The 13,808-nt window shown below is 47.8% G+C and overlaps 1 protein-coding gene across 1 annotated transcript in view; it reads left to right on the forward strand.

Annotated features, from left to right (window-relative positions):
• Positions 1-12,825, forward strand: part of LOC310798616 (receptor-type tyrosine-protein phosphatase mu-like) — a gene marked incomplete at both ends in the record, with an annotated part of 303,831 nt that extends 291,006 nt beyond the window's left edge. Inside the window, 5 exons of the mRNA XM_083661159.1 lie at positions 1,861-1,992; positions 3,223-3,348; positions 7,076-7,239; positions 10,790-10,925; positions 12,772-12,825. Coding sequence (XP_083517285.1) covers positions 1,861-1,992; positions 3,223-3,348; positions 7,076-7,239; positions 10,790-10,925; positions 12,772-12,825 — 612 coding nt within the window. The remainder of the gene's footprint in view (positions 1-1,860; positions 1,993-3,222; positions 3,349-7,075; positions 7,240-10,789; positions 10,926-12,771) is intronic.
• Positions 12,826-13,808: the final 983 nt, after the last annotated feature.

Below are 13,808 nucleotides of genomic sequence, written 5' to 3' on the forward strand. Positions count from 1 at the left end.
CACAACAGCTTTTAGCTATGTTTAATTCAAGGAAAATGACGCTGGTGTGTGGAAATGAACGGAGCTTTTCCCCCGTGATGGGCGTGGCCTATTTCATGCAGTGTCTCTATTGCTACTTTTTAGTCGCTCCTTTTATCGCTTCACAGTTAAGTCTCTTCACGTTGTTCTACTGAACGTGTTTCCTTGCCGGACTGTCATATAGGACTTCCGTCACAGCCCAGCCAGCCAGATTTCACCTGCAGCATCTGGACGGTTGTGAGTCAGACCCTCAGTCGCTGGAAGCTCTGCTGACGTCGACGGTGGGTCTGTCTGTCCACCTGAGACTATGATGTGTGCGGCAGCATTAGAGTAGCACAGATCAGTGTAGAAACCAGGGAGCCGTATTTAAATGGACCGCGTTGTGGTGAGAATGGATGGGATTGGTGAATGAATAGAAATGCTGATCCAATCAGTGGGCTGTCAGCTGATTACAGCGGGGGTGTGGCCTGTGACTTCCGTGTCTTGCATAAACTAGCGCGATGCTTCATACACACACCAAACACACACACACACACACACACACACACACACACACACACACACACACACACACCTCTGAGCCTTACCAAGACCAGGCTGCTTCTGTCACTGTTAAGGCTCAATAATATTAACAACCCTCTGTTCTGATTGGCTAACCGTTTCAAAAGTGAAACTTGAGACATGGCGGACCGGCGGCTACAGGTGGAGAAAACTCTAATAACAACCTAGACAAAAAGGATGGGGCTGGACTTCAGGTCCTCTCTCTCAGAGGGGAGGGGCTGGACTTCAGGCCCTCTCTCTCAGAGGGGAGGGGCTGGACTTCAGGTCCTCTCTCTCAGATGAGAGGGGCTGGACTTCAGGTCCTCTCTCTCAGAGGGGAGGGGCTGGACTTCAGGTCCTCTCTCTCAGATGGGAGGGGCTGGACTTCAGGTCCTCTCTCTCAGAGGGGAGGGGCTGGACTTCAGGTCCTCTCTCTCAGATGGGAGGGGCTGGACTTCAGGTCCTCTCTCTCAGAGGGGAGGGGCTGGACTTCAGGCCCTCTCTCTCAGAGGGGAGGGGCTGGACTTCAGGTCCTCTCTCTCAGAGGGGAGGGGCTGGACTTCAGGTCCTCTCTCTCAGATGGGAGGGGCTGGACTTCAGGTCCTCTCTCTCAGATGGGAGGGGCTGGACTTCAGGTCCTCTCTCTCAGATGAGAGGGGCTGGACTTCAGGTCCTCTCTCTCAGATGGGAGGGGCTGGACTTCAGGTCCTCTCTCTCAGAGGGGAGGGGCTGGACTTCAGGTCCTCTCTCTCAGATGGGAGGGGCTGGACTTCAGGTCCTCTCTCTCAGATGGGAGGGGCTGGACTTCAGGTCCTCTCTCTCAGATGAGAGGGGCTGGACTTCAGGTCCTCTCTCTCAGATGGGAGGGGCTGGACTTCAGGTCCTCTCTCTCAGATGGGAGGGGCTGGACTTCAGGTCCTCTCTCTCAGATGAGAGGGGCTGGACTTCAGGTCCTCTCTCTCAGATGGGAGGGGCTGGACTTCAGGTCCTCTCTCTCAGATGAGAGGGGCTGGACTTCAGGTCCTCTCTCTCAGAGGGGAGGGGCTGGACTTCAGGTCCTCTCTCTCAGATGAGAGGGGCTGGACTTCAGGTCCTCTCTCTCAGATGAGAGGGGCTGGACTTCAGGCCCTCTCTCTCAGAGGGGAGGGGCTGGACTTCAGGTCTGAGACCAGGACTTCACATTGATTCTCTGAGAGTCCTGTTCACAGTCTGACCACTGTGTCTGTGTGTGTGTGTGTGTGTGTGTGTGTGTGTGTGTGTGTGTGTGTGTGTGTGTGTGTGGGTGCGCGCTTGCTGTTGCAGAGCTACAAGCAGCCGTCAGCGTTCATAGTTACCCAGCATCCTTTGCCAAACACAGTGAAGGACTTCTGGCGTCTCGTCCTCGATTATCACGTGACCTCCATCGTCATGCTAAACGATGTGGACCCTGCACAGGTACACACACACACACACACACACACACACACACACACACACACTTGGCCCTCTGAACAGAGTAAGGGCTAGTGGTTGACATGTTTATGAAATGGGTTAACCCGGTGGTTCCCGACCTTAGGGTCGCGACCCTAAGTGGGGTTGCCTGGAATTCAAATAAGGTCGCCTGAATTAAAAAAGTAAATAAATACAGTAACACCACACAAAAGTAGCAAAGATGATTAGGGTAGTTTTTTTAGTTCTGAGTTTAAAGTGAAAGTGATCATCTCTAAGTCTAAGATTTCTGTTTTGTTCTCTTGGGTGACACCTATGGCGATGAGTGGTAATTGCAGGTGAGATCCACACTGTCAATGGGCTCACTATCAGATAGTGACTTTAATTACTATTATTTTTTAGATGAAAATGTTTGAGATTATAACTTTAAATCAGGTTTCTGAGATTAAAGTCAGAATTCTCAGATTTAATTAAAGAATTCTGAGGGGGAAAAGAAGCACACTGTTTGTTACATGTGACATCACTGACGATGTCACTGATGATATTACCGACGGTGTACTGGAATTTGAATGTCTAGGGTCCCTAGATTTTTGTGACATCAAAATCGGGTTGAGAACCCCTGGGTTAACCCTTTGAGAGCCGTCATCAGGAGTCAGACGGACATCAGATCTATGTATCATCATAGAGGGAAATGAGACTGACATGCACACATGATGTAACTTTACAACTGTTGTAACGATGTAACTTTACAACTGTTTTAACGATGTAACGTTACAACAGTTGCAGTTAGGGCTAAGTAATAGGGGCAAGGGGTGTATTGGGATTGGGTTTTAATCTTACTCTCTCTCCATCTCTCTACCTCTCTCTCTCCCTGTCTATCTCTCCCTACCTCTCTCTCTGTCTCTATCTCCCTGTCTCTCTCTCTGACTTTGTCTCTCTCTTTCTGTCTTTCTCTGTCTCTATCTCCCTCTCTCTCTCTCACTTTGTCTCTCTCTTTCTGTCTCTCTCTGTCTCTATCTCCCTGTCTCTCTCTCCCTCTCTCACTTTGTCTCTCTCTCTCTTTCTGTCTTTCTCTGTCTCCCCCTGTCTCTCTCTCTGTCTCTCTCTGTCTCTATCTCCCTGTCTCTCTCTCCCTCCCTCTCTCACTTTGTCTCTTTCTCTCTCTCTCTTTCTGTCTTCTCTGTCTCTCCCTCTCTCCCTCTCTCCCTCTCTCTCTCTCTCTCTCTCTCTCTCCAGCTCTGTCCTCAGTACTGGCCAGAGAACGGTCTCCATCGTCTGGGCTCTCTGCAAGTCGAGTTTGTTTCTGCTGATCTGGAGGAAGACGTGATCAGCCGCATCTTCAGGATCTATAACACAGCCAGGGTACACGCGCATGCACGCACACACACCTACACACACCTATACACACACTCTCTCTCTCACACACACACACACACACACACACACACCTACACACACCTATGCACACACCTAGACACACACTTAACCTGTACACGCACACACAAAATCTCTCTCACACACACACACACACACACACACACACACACACACATGCACACACACACAAGGCTAGGGTGCGTTTCATTTCAACCCTTTCTCCTCCCTTGGTCAGTGTGAACCCCATTCGACCATCTTTCATGTTTGGGTGTGTTTGATGTTAACTCCCATTATCTCGACCTGGATAGCTAGGCTTAGATAGTGAGGTAATATGCAGTTGTGCGGTGGTAGCATGGAGGGGGGTGTTTCCAGGACGCTGGATTACACCGTTAAGCCTTCTTGAGGTGTCGTGGGCCTAACTTAACGAAACATCGGTGAAGGAAGGTGCCCACTTGAAAACCCCAATGACATGCTTCATACAGCTGTTGGCTAGGGTAGGTAACTGGTGATTTGTGTCTTGTTTATTAGTTTGTTAGCCTGTTAGCTTGTTTTATTCTGGATTGGGCTTCTAAATGTGTTTTTCCTCAGATTTTGGCACAAGGGATAGTAACATCTTGTCCTGTGTATTAATTAATACCCATTCCTCCCTCTCGGCAGATGAGAATGTGTTTGGTTTTAACCTCTTCTCTTCCCTGCCAGGCATAGTTTGGTTTTGGGTGTGTTTGATTTGTACCTCATTTCCCCCTCTGTCTGTCTGTGAAAGTGTAGCTTGTGTTTGATCCAAATCTCCTTCTTCCCTGTGTCAGGTAACATTTGGGTTTAAATGTGTTTGATTTAAATCTCCTCTCCTCCCTGTCTGGCCAAGTTTATCTCAGGATGTGTTTGATTTTGATCTCCTCTGCTCCCTCCATGACTCCATAAGTTTACATCAGCTCCCATTCTGCCCCAATACTCCCAGATTCACAATCTGATGTTTGATTTGTACTCCTCCTCCCCCCTTTCTCAGGCAGCCCAGCTGTGTCCTATGTCAAACTGTAGGGTGCGTTTCATTTGAACCTTCTCTGCACGTTCGGTCTGACGTCATCTAGCTCAGGGTGTGTTTGATTCATTAACACTGTGTCCCCCCAGCAGCAGGACACAACTGTATTGTGCAGCGGTCTAAATACTATAAAGGACACAATCTAGATTAGGGTGTGCTTGATTTGAACTACCTCTCCTCCCTCTAAGTTAAAGTCAGGATGAGTTTTATTTGAACCCACAGCACATGTCTCAATTTAGAATTGTATGCTGTGGGACAACTTTTCTAACCCTCATGCAACAGGCCAAGCAAGGTGCTGGTCACACCTGGGCAGGACTGAGGACGTACTCGTGTCCAACCAGCCTCATGTTGAAGTTAGGGTGTGTTTGATTTGAAGTTCCTCTCCTCCCTCTGTCAGAGATTGTCTTAGGGCGTTTTTAAGTTTGAGCTCCAAATGCTACTGTCTGAATACTGTAAACCTGACAAAGTTTAGGTGTGTTTGATTTTAATTTTGACCTCATCCCCACGTTCTTAGAGTATATGTTTTGGGGGTGGTTAATTTAAAACTTCTCCTTCTGCTGATATCTGACCAGTTTTAGGTTAGGGTGTGTTTGATTGAAACACCTCCCTTGGACATTCTTCAAGTTAGGGTGAGTTTGATTCCAACGCCCTATCCTGCCCCCATCTGACAAAGTGTAGGCCAGGGTGTGTTTGATTCAAGTGGCCTCTTCTTCCTCTGCCAGACACAGGCGGGGTGGCAAGGGGGCGCTAGAGTTGCCCCAAGAATTTGCCAAGCTCCCCAAAAACACCCCCTGTAATTTTCTTTGGAGAAGAAAGTTACAGTATGAAAACTTAGGATCAGTGTGTGACAGTGATCAGTGTGTGACAGTGGCCCCGTGCGCGTGCGTTAAAACACATCATTATTACTTGCCGGCATCCAGTCCAAGTGCCTATGATTAACACCTCGAATCTGTCTGATTTAATTGTGACAAACTGGGTCTCTGCTAAAAGACGTTAATGTACGTAGGCTACTTATGACTAATTGACACCACGTCAGCTAATGACATGTTTGTAGACGCTTTTTGGACAGCTGATCCGCTTGGGAAATAAAGCAACAAAGACGCTATTTTAGGCGTTCTTCCGACAATAAATATAGACTATTATTAGAGGGGTAACTTGATGTGGAGTCGGCCTGGAAATTAACTGAGTGTAAAGACGACGTTTGCTTGATTTTAGCCTTTTGGCCTACTTTACCATCCCAGTCACCGTTTCCCACTGTCTCCAAAATGTGCATGGATCAAAGTTAACGCACAGGTGCGCACATTCTCCCATTCAAGTTTGTTTTATAGATCACAACTTGTGCGTGGGGAAGTGGCATATGCGCCTCTTTCAGGCCCCTTTTGTGCGCTACGGACGGTTATAATGAGATCCTCCACTCTAGTAGAAAGGATTGGACGATTAATGTTAATTAATTAATTGGAGAATGCATAGAGGCACTTTGACTATAGTTATCTCCACTTTACTAATTGATTTGATACCATTAAAAACTGAAATTCAATTAACAGAAATTGCAATCGGAAAAAGGAGATCCTCAACTTTAAATAAACAATGAGTGCTTCTTATTAAAGGTGGCTCTGAATTAGTCATCAAATCAATTCTGTACTAAGCATTTTTAATATCTTTAAATATGTGATCTGGGGCCACTTCCTCCGGATGAAATTACAAAATGTTCAATTGTTTATCATGCTAGTATAGCCAAATACAAGTATCAAAACACCTGTAGTCCAGCTCAGTCACTGTCTTGTCACTGGTGTGGTTGTTATGTCTAGTACAGTCTATATCAATGCTTTTTACTCTAGCATACAGTAGGCTACTGTACAGTATGATGAATGGATGTGCCTGTGGCACTGTTTGTTAACATGACTAATACAGTGATTAATTTGTCTCTAAGATATAGCACATTTTAAACCTTTTGTGTAACTTGTGACTAGAAACTCTTGATTTACCGTCGACAATCATGTGCTGCATAGCATAGCCTTGTGTAACTGGACTCAGTCTTAACATGTGTGACATAGGGCTAAAGACACAGTCAGTCTTCAGCTCATTGAAGCACAAACATGCATCATGTTGGGTTGGGGATTTGGCTCTCAATTGAAAAACGGTGGCCCTACTTGTCTAGCAGTATAGCCTAATTCAAACCCTAGCCTACATCTTTACTTTCCTATCTGCGCTCTGACAGAATTTATACTGTTGATGTCTGACAGGTTCTTTTAGGGTGTGTTTGTTTTGAGCTCCCTGTCCTTCCTGTGTGACAGGTCTTAGGTTTAGGGTGTGTTTGTTTTGAGCGCCCTGTCCTTCCTGTGTGACAGGTCTTAGTTTTAGGGTGTGTTTGTTTTGAGCTCCCTGTCCTTCCTGTGTGACAGGTCTTAGTTTTAGGGTGTGTTTGTTTTGAGCTCCCTGTCCTTCCTGTGTGACAGGTCTTAGGTTTAGGGTGTGTTTGTTTTGAGCTCCCTGTCCTTCCTGTGTGACAGGTCTTAGGTTTAGGGTGTGTTTGTTTTGAGCTCCCTGTCCTTCCTGTGTGACAGGTCTTAGTTTTAGGGTGTGTTTGTTTTGAGCTCCCTGTCCTTCCTGTGTGACAGGTCTTAGGTTTAGGCTGTGTTTGTGTTGAGCTCACTGTCCTTCCTGTGTCCACAGCCCCAGGATGGGTACCGCATGGTGCAGCAATTCCAGTTCCTGGGCTGGCCGATGTACCGCGACACGCCCACAAACAAGCGCTCCTTCCTCAAACTCGTCCATCAGGTCGACAAATGGCAGGACGAGTACGACGGGGGGGAGGGGCGCACTGTGGTGCACTGCCTGTAAGAACACACACGCACGCACACACACACACACACACACACACACACACACACACACACACTCTGTTTGTTCCTCTGTGCTCATTATTGATGTTTTGTCTCCATCTAGTGGTGGGACAACTACTACTACTACTTATTTTATTTTTTCAAGTTTTTATTTGTTCTCTTTTTAAATTTCTTTGTTAATCCACATGTGTGTGTGAGCACTTAATACAAATCACTGTACATTTCATTACTTTGCCCAACCTTCTACATTAGGTCTCTTCCACTAGCCCTTCCTCTCCATTCACACACCCTCTCTCACACACCCAACCACTCTCAATCACCCTTTTTGAAGTTTGCCTTCTCTCTTACACACACATGCACACGCAGGAGTGTGCACGCACACGCACAGACACACATGCACACACGCACACACACACACACACACACACACACACACACACACTCAATCCCCCCCCCCCCCCCCTCCGGTTCTCCTCTACTCATAGCTCTCTCACATTTTGTGCATACATCCCATCAAATACATATTTATGCCTAGAGGACATACTCATACATCTTAAAGGGAAAAAAGGCTTTTCAGTTAGGATTACGAACATAATATACATATGGTAAGTTGTAATATTGTACACATACATCAGAATATATAACAACAAACAAACAACAAGAAAGAAAAAATAAGAGAAAGAAACAAAAACACTATAGATCCAAGGTTTTTTCTTTCTTCTTTCTGATTTCCCCCCATTTTCTCCCGAATTGTCGGCTACTTGGCCAATTCTCCCGCCTGCTGCCCCGGTCGCTGCTCCACCCTCTGCCCATCTGGGGAGAGCCGTAGACTAGCACCATGCTAGCACCACGCTAGGATCACGCTATTCCCACCAGTTCCCTTCCGTCCCGAACAGGTGCCCCCGACCGACCAGAGGAGGCGCTAGTGCAGCGATCCGTTTGGCAACCCAGTTTCAGATGAAACCACGCCCGAACTCATTTAGATCGGCTTCCCACCCACCCACAGACACAGCCAATCGTGCCTGTATGGACACCCGACCAAGCCGGAGCTAACGCGGGGGCGCAAACCTGCGACCCTCGTGTTGGTAGGCAGGGAATCTACCGCTACGTTACCCGGACGACTAGAACCAAGGGTTTGAGACATAAATCTTAATCTAGTTATTGGTCTATTGTACAAGGTGGTTAGATCATGAAATATTGAGAGCTATTTGGTCCCATTTCAACTTCATCTTTTTTCATCAAATTGTCCATTTATCATGAAATTAAGTGTGTTGGAGTCTTAGCATGTATGTTATTTTCTCCATATTGCAGATAAATCTAACTATGCATATCCATTCTTCCCAAGTTGGTGGCTCCGTATTGAGCCATCTCAAAGTTATTGCTCTTTTGGCTGCGACCAGCAGCAATGCTTGAAAGAGATACAGTATGTTTGTTTTCTGCCCCCCTAGCTCTTCAGGTAGGACCTCTAGAATAGCTTCCAGAGGGTCTCTGGGTCGTTGGACTCAACGTCCAAGACGTCTTTCCACAATGTCTTTCGTTTTTGACATTTGAATTTGGATTCATTTTTGCCACAATTTGAAGGGTTCTTTTTTATTTATTTTTTATTTAACCTTTATTTAACCAGATAAGACATTTGAGATACAAGATCTCTTTTGCGAATGTGATCTGGCCAAGAAGGCAGCAATTACAAGCCAGGTTACAATCAACATAAATTACAGTAAATAAAAGGAAACATAAAAACAGGGCTATAAAGCTGAAACATTTCAAAAAGCAGGGACATCCAAATACATCATAAAATAAATGTATTTCCAAGAGTAATAAATAACACAAGATCAAGAACGTAAAAAACATATGGCCTAAAAACAAGAATAACAAGAATAACAGGTCTCTAAAAACAATTACTTTCCATTGGAATAATTGGAATGCTCTCCACCAATTAGAATGTGTGACTTTATGGGTATGAGCACATTATGTCTTATGCCATATCTCTTCCATCATCTCTTGGTCAAGTTCCCCCTCTACTGATGCTACTTATTATACAGTACTACTTCTATCAATGCTGAACTGAAATGGTTCCCCTCTGTTCACTAGTGATGTTTTGTCTCCATCTAGTGGTGCAAACAGACTTTTACTGTCTACCTCGACTACCCTTCTCTTCTTCTGCATCTCATCATCTCTACCTTTTTACTTTCAATCCTCTCCCCTTCTCTCCCCTCCTCCCCCTCCCCTCTCCTCTCTCCTCCCCTCTCCTCTCTCCTCCTCTCCCCTCTCCCCTCTCCTCTCTCCCCCCCTCCCCTCTCCTCTCTCCTCCCCTCTCCCCCCCTCCCCTCTCCTCTCTCCTCCCCCCCCTCCCCTCTCCTCTCTCCTCCCCTCTCCTCTCTCCTCCTCTCCCCTCTCCCCTCTCCTCTCTCCCCCCCCTCCCCTCTCCTCTCTCCTCCCCTCTCCCCCCCCTCCCCTCTCCTCTCTCCTCCCCCCTCTCCTCTCTCCTCCCCTCTCCCCTCTCCTCCTCTCTCCTCCTCTCCCCTCTCTTCTCTCCTCCTCTCCCCTCTCCTCTCCCCTCTCTTCTCTCCTCTCCTCCTCTCTCCTCTCCCCTCTCCCCTCTCTTCTCTCCTCCTCTCCTCCTCTCCCCTCTCCTCTCTCCACTCTCCTCCTCTCTCCTCTCCCCTCTCCCCTCTCTTCTCTACTCCTCTCCCCTCTCTCCTCCACTCTCCTCTCCTCTCTCCTCCTCTCCCCTCTCCTCTCCTCTCTCTTCTCTCCTCCTCTCTCCTCTCTCCTCCCCTCTCCTCTCTCCTCCCCTCTCCTCTCTCCTCCTCTCTCCTCTCTCCTCTCCTCTCTCCTCCTCTCTCCTCTCTCCTCCCCTCTCCTCTCTCCTCCTCTCTCCTCTCTCCTCCCCTCTCCTCTCCTCTCTCCTCCTCTCTCCTCTCTCCTCCCCTCTCCTCTCCTCTCTCCTCTCTCCTCCTCTCTCCTCTCTCCTCCCCCCTCTCCTCCCCTCTCCCCTCTCCTCCTCTCTCCTCCTCTCCCCTCTCTCCTCTCCTCCTCTCCCCTCTCCTCTCCCCTCTCTTCTCTCCCCTCTCCTCTCCCCTCTCTTCTCTCCTCCTCTCTCCTCTCCTCCTCTCTCCTCTCCCCTCTCCCCTCTCTTCTCTCCTCCTCTCCTCCTCTCCCCTCTCCTCTCTCCTCTCTCCTCCACTCTCCTCCTCTCTCCTCTCCCCTCTCTTCTCTACTCCTCTCCTCCTCTCCCCTCTCCTCTCCCCTCTCTCCTCCACTCTCCTCTCCCGTCTCCTCTCTCCTCCTCTCCCCTCTCCTCTCCCCTCTCTTCTCTCCTCCTCTCTCCTCCCCTCTCCTCTCTCCTCCCCTCTCCTCTCTCCTCCCCTCTCCTCTCTCCTCCTCTCTCCTCCCCTCTCCTCTCCTCTCTCCTCCTCTCTCCTCTCTCCTCCCCTCTCCTCTCTCCTCTCTCCTCCTCTCTCCTCTCTCCTCCCCTCTCCTCTCCTCTCTCCTCTCTCCTCCTCTCTCCTCTCTCCTCCCCTCTCCTCTCTCCTCTCCTCAGTAACGGAGGAGGTCGTTCTGGGGTCTTCTGCAGCATCAGTATCGTGTGTGAGATGTTGCGTCAGCAGCGATGTGTCGATGTTTTCCACGCCGTCAAAACACTGAGGAACAACAAACCCAACATGGTGGACCTGCTGGTAACAGACACACACGCATGCACGGTCGCACGAACACGCACGCACGCACGCACACACACACACACACACACACACACACACACACACACACACACACAGAGTAATACTACTACTTTTGCTAAGGCTATATGCACACTATAATATGTCTTAGTTTTCCTTTAACTTTTGCTACGTTTACGCCTTGCTCACAGTTTCTGCTTTAGCGTGGACAGGTGGAAACAGACTCTTGTGGTTATATGATGCTAAACATCTTGTTTAATTAACAAAGTAGTTTAAAGAACACAAAGGGCCAAACATTTACTGCATACTGCCATTAGAAACGGAGTACAATTATATGATAATTAGCCACTGTCAGTAATCAATACAAATTATTAAACCATTACTCAAACCAATAACCAACAGCCGTCAACGTCAGAGAAGCTTATCATACTTAGCAGTTAGCTGGTGTCTCTGTAGTGACAAAACGATGTTCAGCCCACTTTGTATCATTACAATGTTGGTAATATAAGCAGATAGACGGTGTTTACCGTCTCCGCCCCGTCAGCTGGTATGGGTAATTAACGCTCGTTAAGGCTCTCGGTGTGATTGTGTGGATGTTGCGCGTACAGAAACAATCAAAATAAACAATCTGTCGTTGGAACAGCCGCCCTCGAGCACAACATCTGGTCGCTTCCATCTCAGAATGACGCGTTTAGCGGCATTCTGACACGGGATAAAGTGCAGAGCTCTCTGAGCAGGAAAACATGAAGACAATGTAAACACACACCCATCTCCATACAGTATATTACCCACATTGTAACGATACAACGCGGGTTGAAAATCTGCAAAGCCTTCCTTAAAGAAATCTACATATTAGCAGTTTGAATTAAACTGAACAATTATGACCATTCTAGAAACACAAGATTCACATGTAGGCAGTCTTCTTGTCAATTTGCCATCAAAATAATAATCCATAAAGATGAATCAGAAAGAAGAGAAAAAGACTTACGACAGCTAGACTGAGTTTAGCCATTTCACTTCGCAAACCAACCTCAGAGTAGACAATCTGCTTCCTGTTTACACTGGCATGCTCATGCCCAGTGCATGTGAGCAGATTGGGGTGTGTTTTCGGCATGTTTGTGTGGACAGAGATGACTTTCCTTTTCACACGCCGGTTTAGAAGGAAAACATATGATTGTGGGCGGAGCCTAAGTTCGGTCTAACCCCGCTGACGTACATCTCTCTCTCTGTCTCTCTCACTCTCCATCTCTCTCTCTGTCTCTCCCTCTGTCTCTCTCTCTGTCTCTCCCTCTGTCTCTCTCTCTGTCTCTCCCTCTGTCTCTCCCTCTGTCTCTCTCTCTGTCTCTCCCTCTGTCTCTCTCTCTGTCTCTCCCTCTGTCTCTCCCTCTGTCTCTCTCTCTGTCTCTCCCTCTGTCTCTCTCTCTGTCTCTCCCTCTGTCTCTCTCTCTGTCTCTCCCTCTGTCTCTCCCTCTGTCTCTCTCTCTGTCTCTCCCTCTGTCTCTCCCTCTGTCTCTCCCTCTGTCTCTCTCTCTGTCTCTCCCTCTGTCTCTCTCTCTGTCTCTCCCTCTCCATCTCCCTCTGTCTCTCCCTCTGTCTCTCCCTCTGTCTCTCACTCTCCATCTCCCTCTGTCTCTCTCTCTGTCTTTCCCTCTGTCTCTCACTCTCCATCTCCCTCTGTCTCTCTCTCTGTCTCTCCCTCTGTCTCTCCCTCTGTCTCTCCCTCTGTCTCTCCCTCTGTCTCTCCCTCTGTCTCTCCCTCTGTCTCTCTCTCTGTCTCTCCCCATGTCTCTCCCTCTGTCTCTCTCTCTGTCTCTCCCTCTGTCTCTCCCTCTGTCTCCACCAACAGGAGCAGTATAAGTTCTGTTATGAAGTGGCTCTGGAGTATCTCAGCTCTGCTTAGCCTCTTCTCTCCTTCAGATGAAGATGTACCAAGTTTGATGGGAGGAAGAGGAGGAAGAGGAGGGTATCAGCTACTGACTGAGGGCTCAGGGTTAACTAAGCTAACCCTGGGTGCTTTCTCAGGGTGAGCTTAGTTAAACTAAGGATAGATGTTTGGATGGTCTTGTTTGAGTTACTTGCTGACAGTCAGTGTACTACATGCAGTAGAAACCAGCCGACAGGCATCTCAGGCCTGGTGGAGACTGGAGACTTGGATTTGAGCAGGTGAGCCAGGTGAGCCAGGTGAGCAGTATGGAGGAATTTTATGTTTTTTTCTTCTTTTTTTATGTTTTTTTTTTTTTTTAACGTTTTTGCTTGTGACCGTGTTCACACTCAGCAGACAGCTCTACCTGCCTGACGCGGCCGGGCTCCATTTCTCCAAACTGGGACCATGCTGGCTGCATTCTACTGCATGTAGTACACTGACTGTCAGCAAGTACCTCATACAACCCCCACATCAACAAAATCACAACTATCCCTTTAAGGCTAACCCTGAGTCCTTCCTCAGGGTTTAACTAACCCTGAGCCCTTCCTCAGGGTTTAACTAACCCTGAGGAACAGGAGAAGAAGAAGGACTAGAGATGAAATCAGGAATAAGAGGAGGAAGAAGAGGAGGATTTTGCACTGCCTCGTGTGACTCTGAACTGATGACTGCGAGCATGGACACACACACACACACACACACACACACACACACACACTCCCTATGCCAGTATGCCAGGTCAGTTGTATCGCTGAGCTCCGATCGACTCACAAGCTTATTATTAGCATTATCATCATTATTATTATCACTATTATTATGAATAATAGTGATAATCACCGCGTGGCACCAGATGCTGTTGAATCATTTCTTTTCTCTGTGTTTGTTGTTGAAGCAGCTGAAATGAAAGAACCAAAACATTCTCTGTGTCGACGCCTCTCGAGGCTCCCGGGACTTTTCACAAG

Source organism: Poromitra crassiceps (assembly GCF_964638095.1).
Source record: "Poromitra crassiceps genome assembly, chromosome: 2".
In the NCBI taxonomy this organism is placed as follows: Eukaryota; Metazoa; Chordata; class Actinopteri; order Beryciformes; family Melamphaidae; genus Poromitra; species Poromitra crassiceps.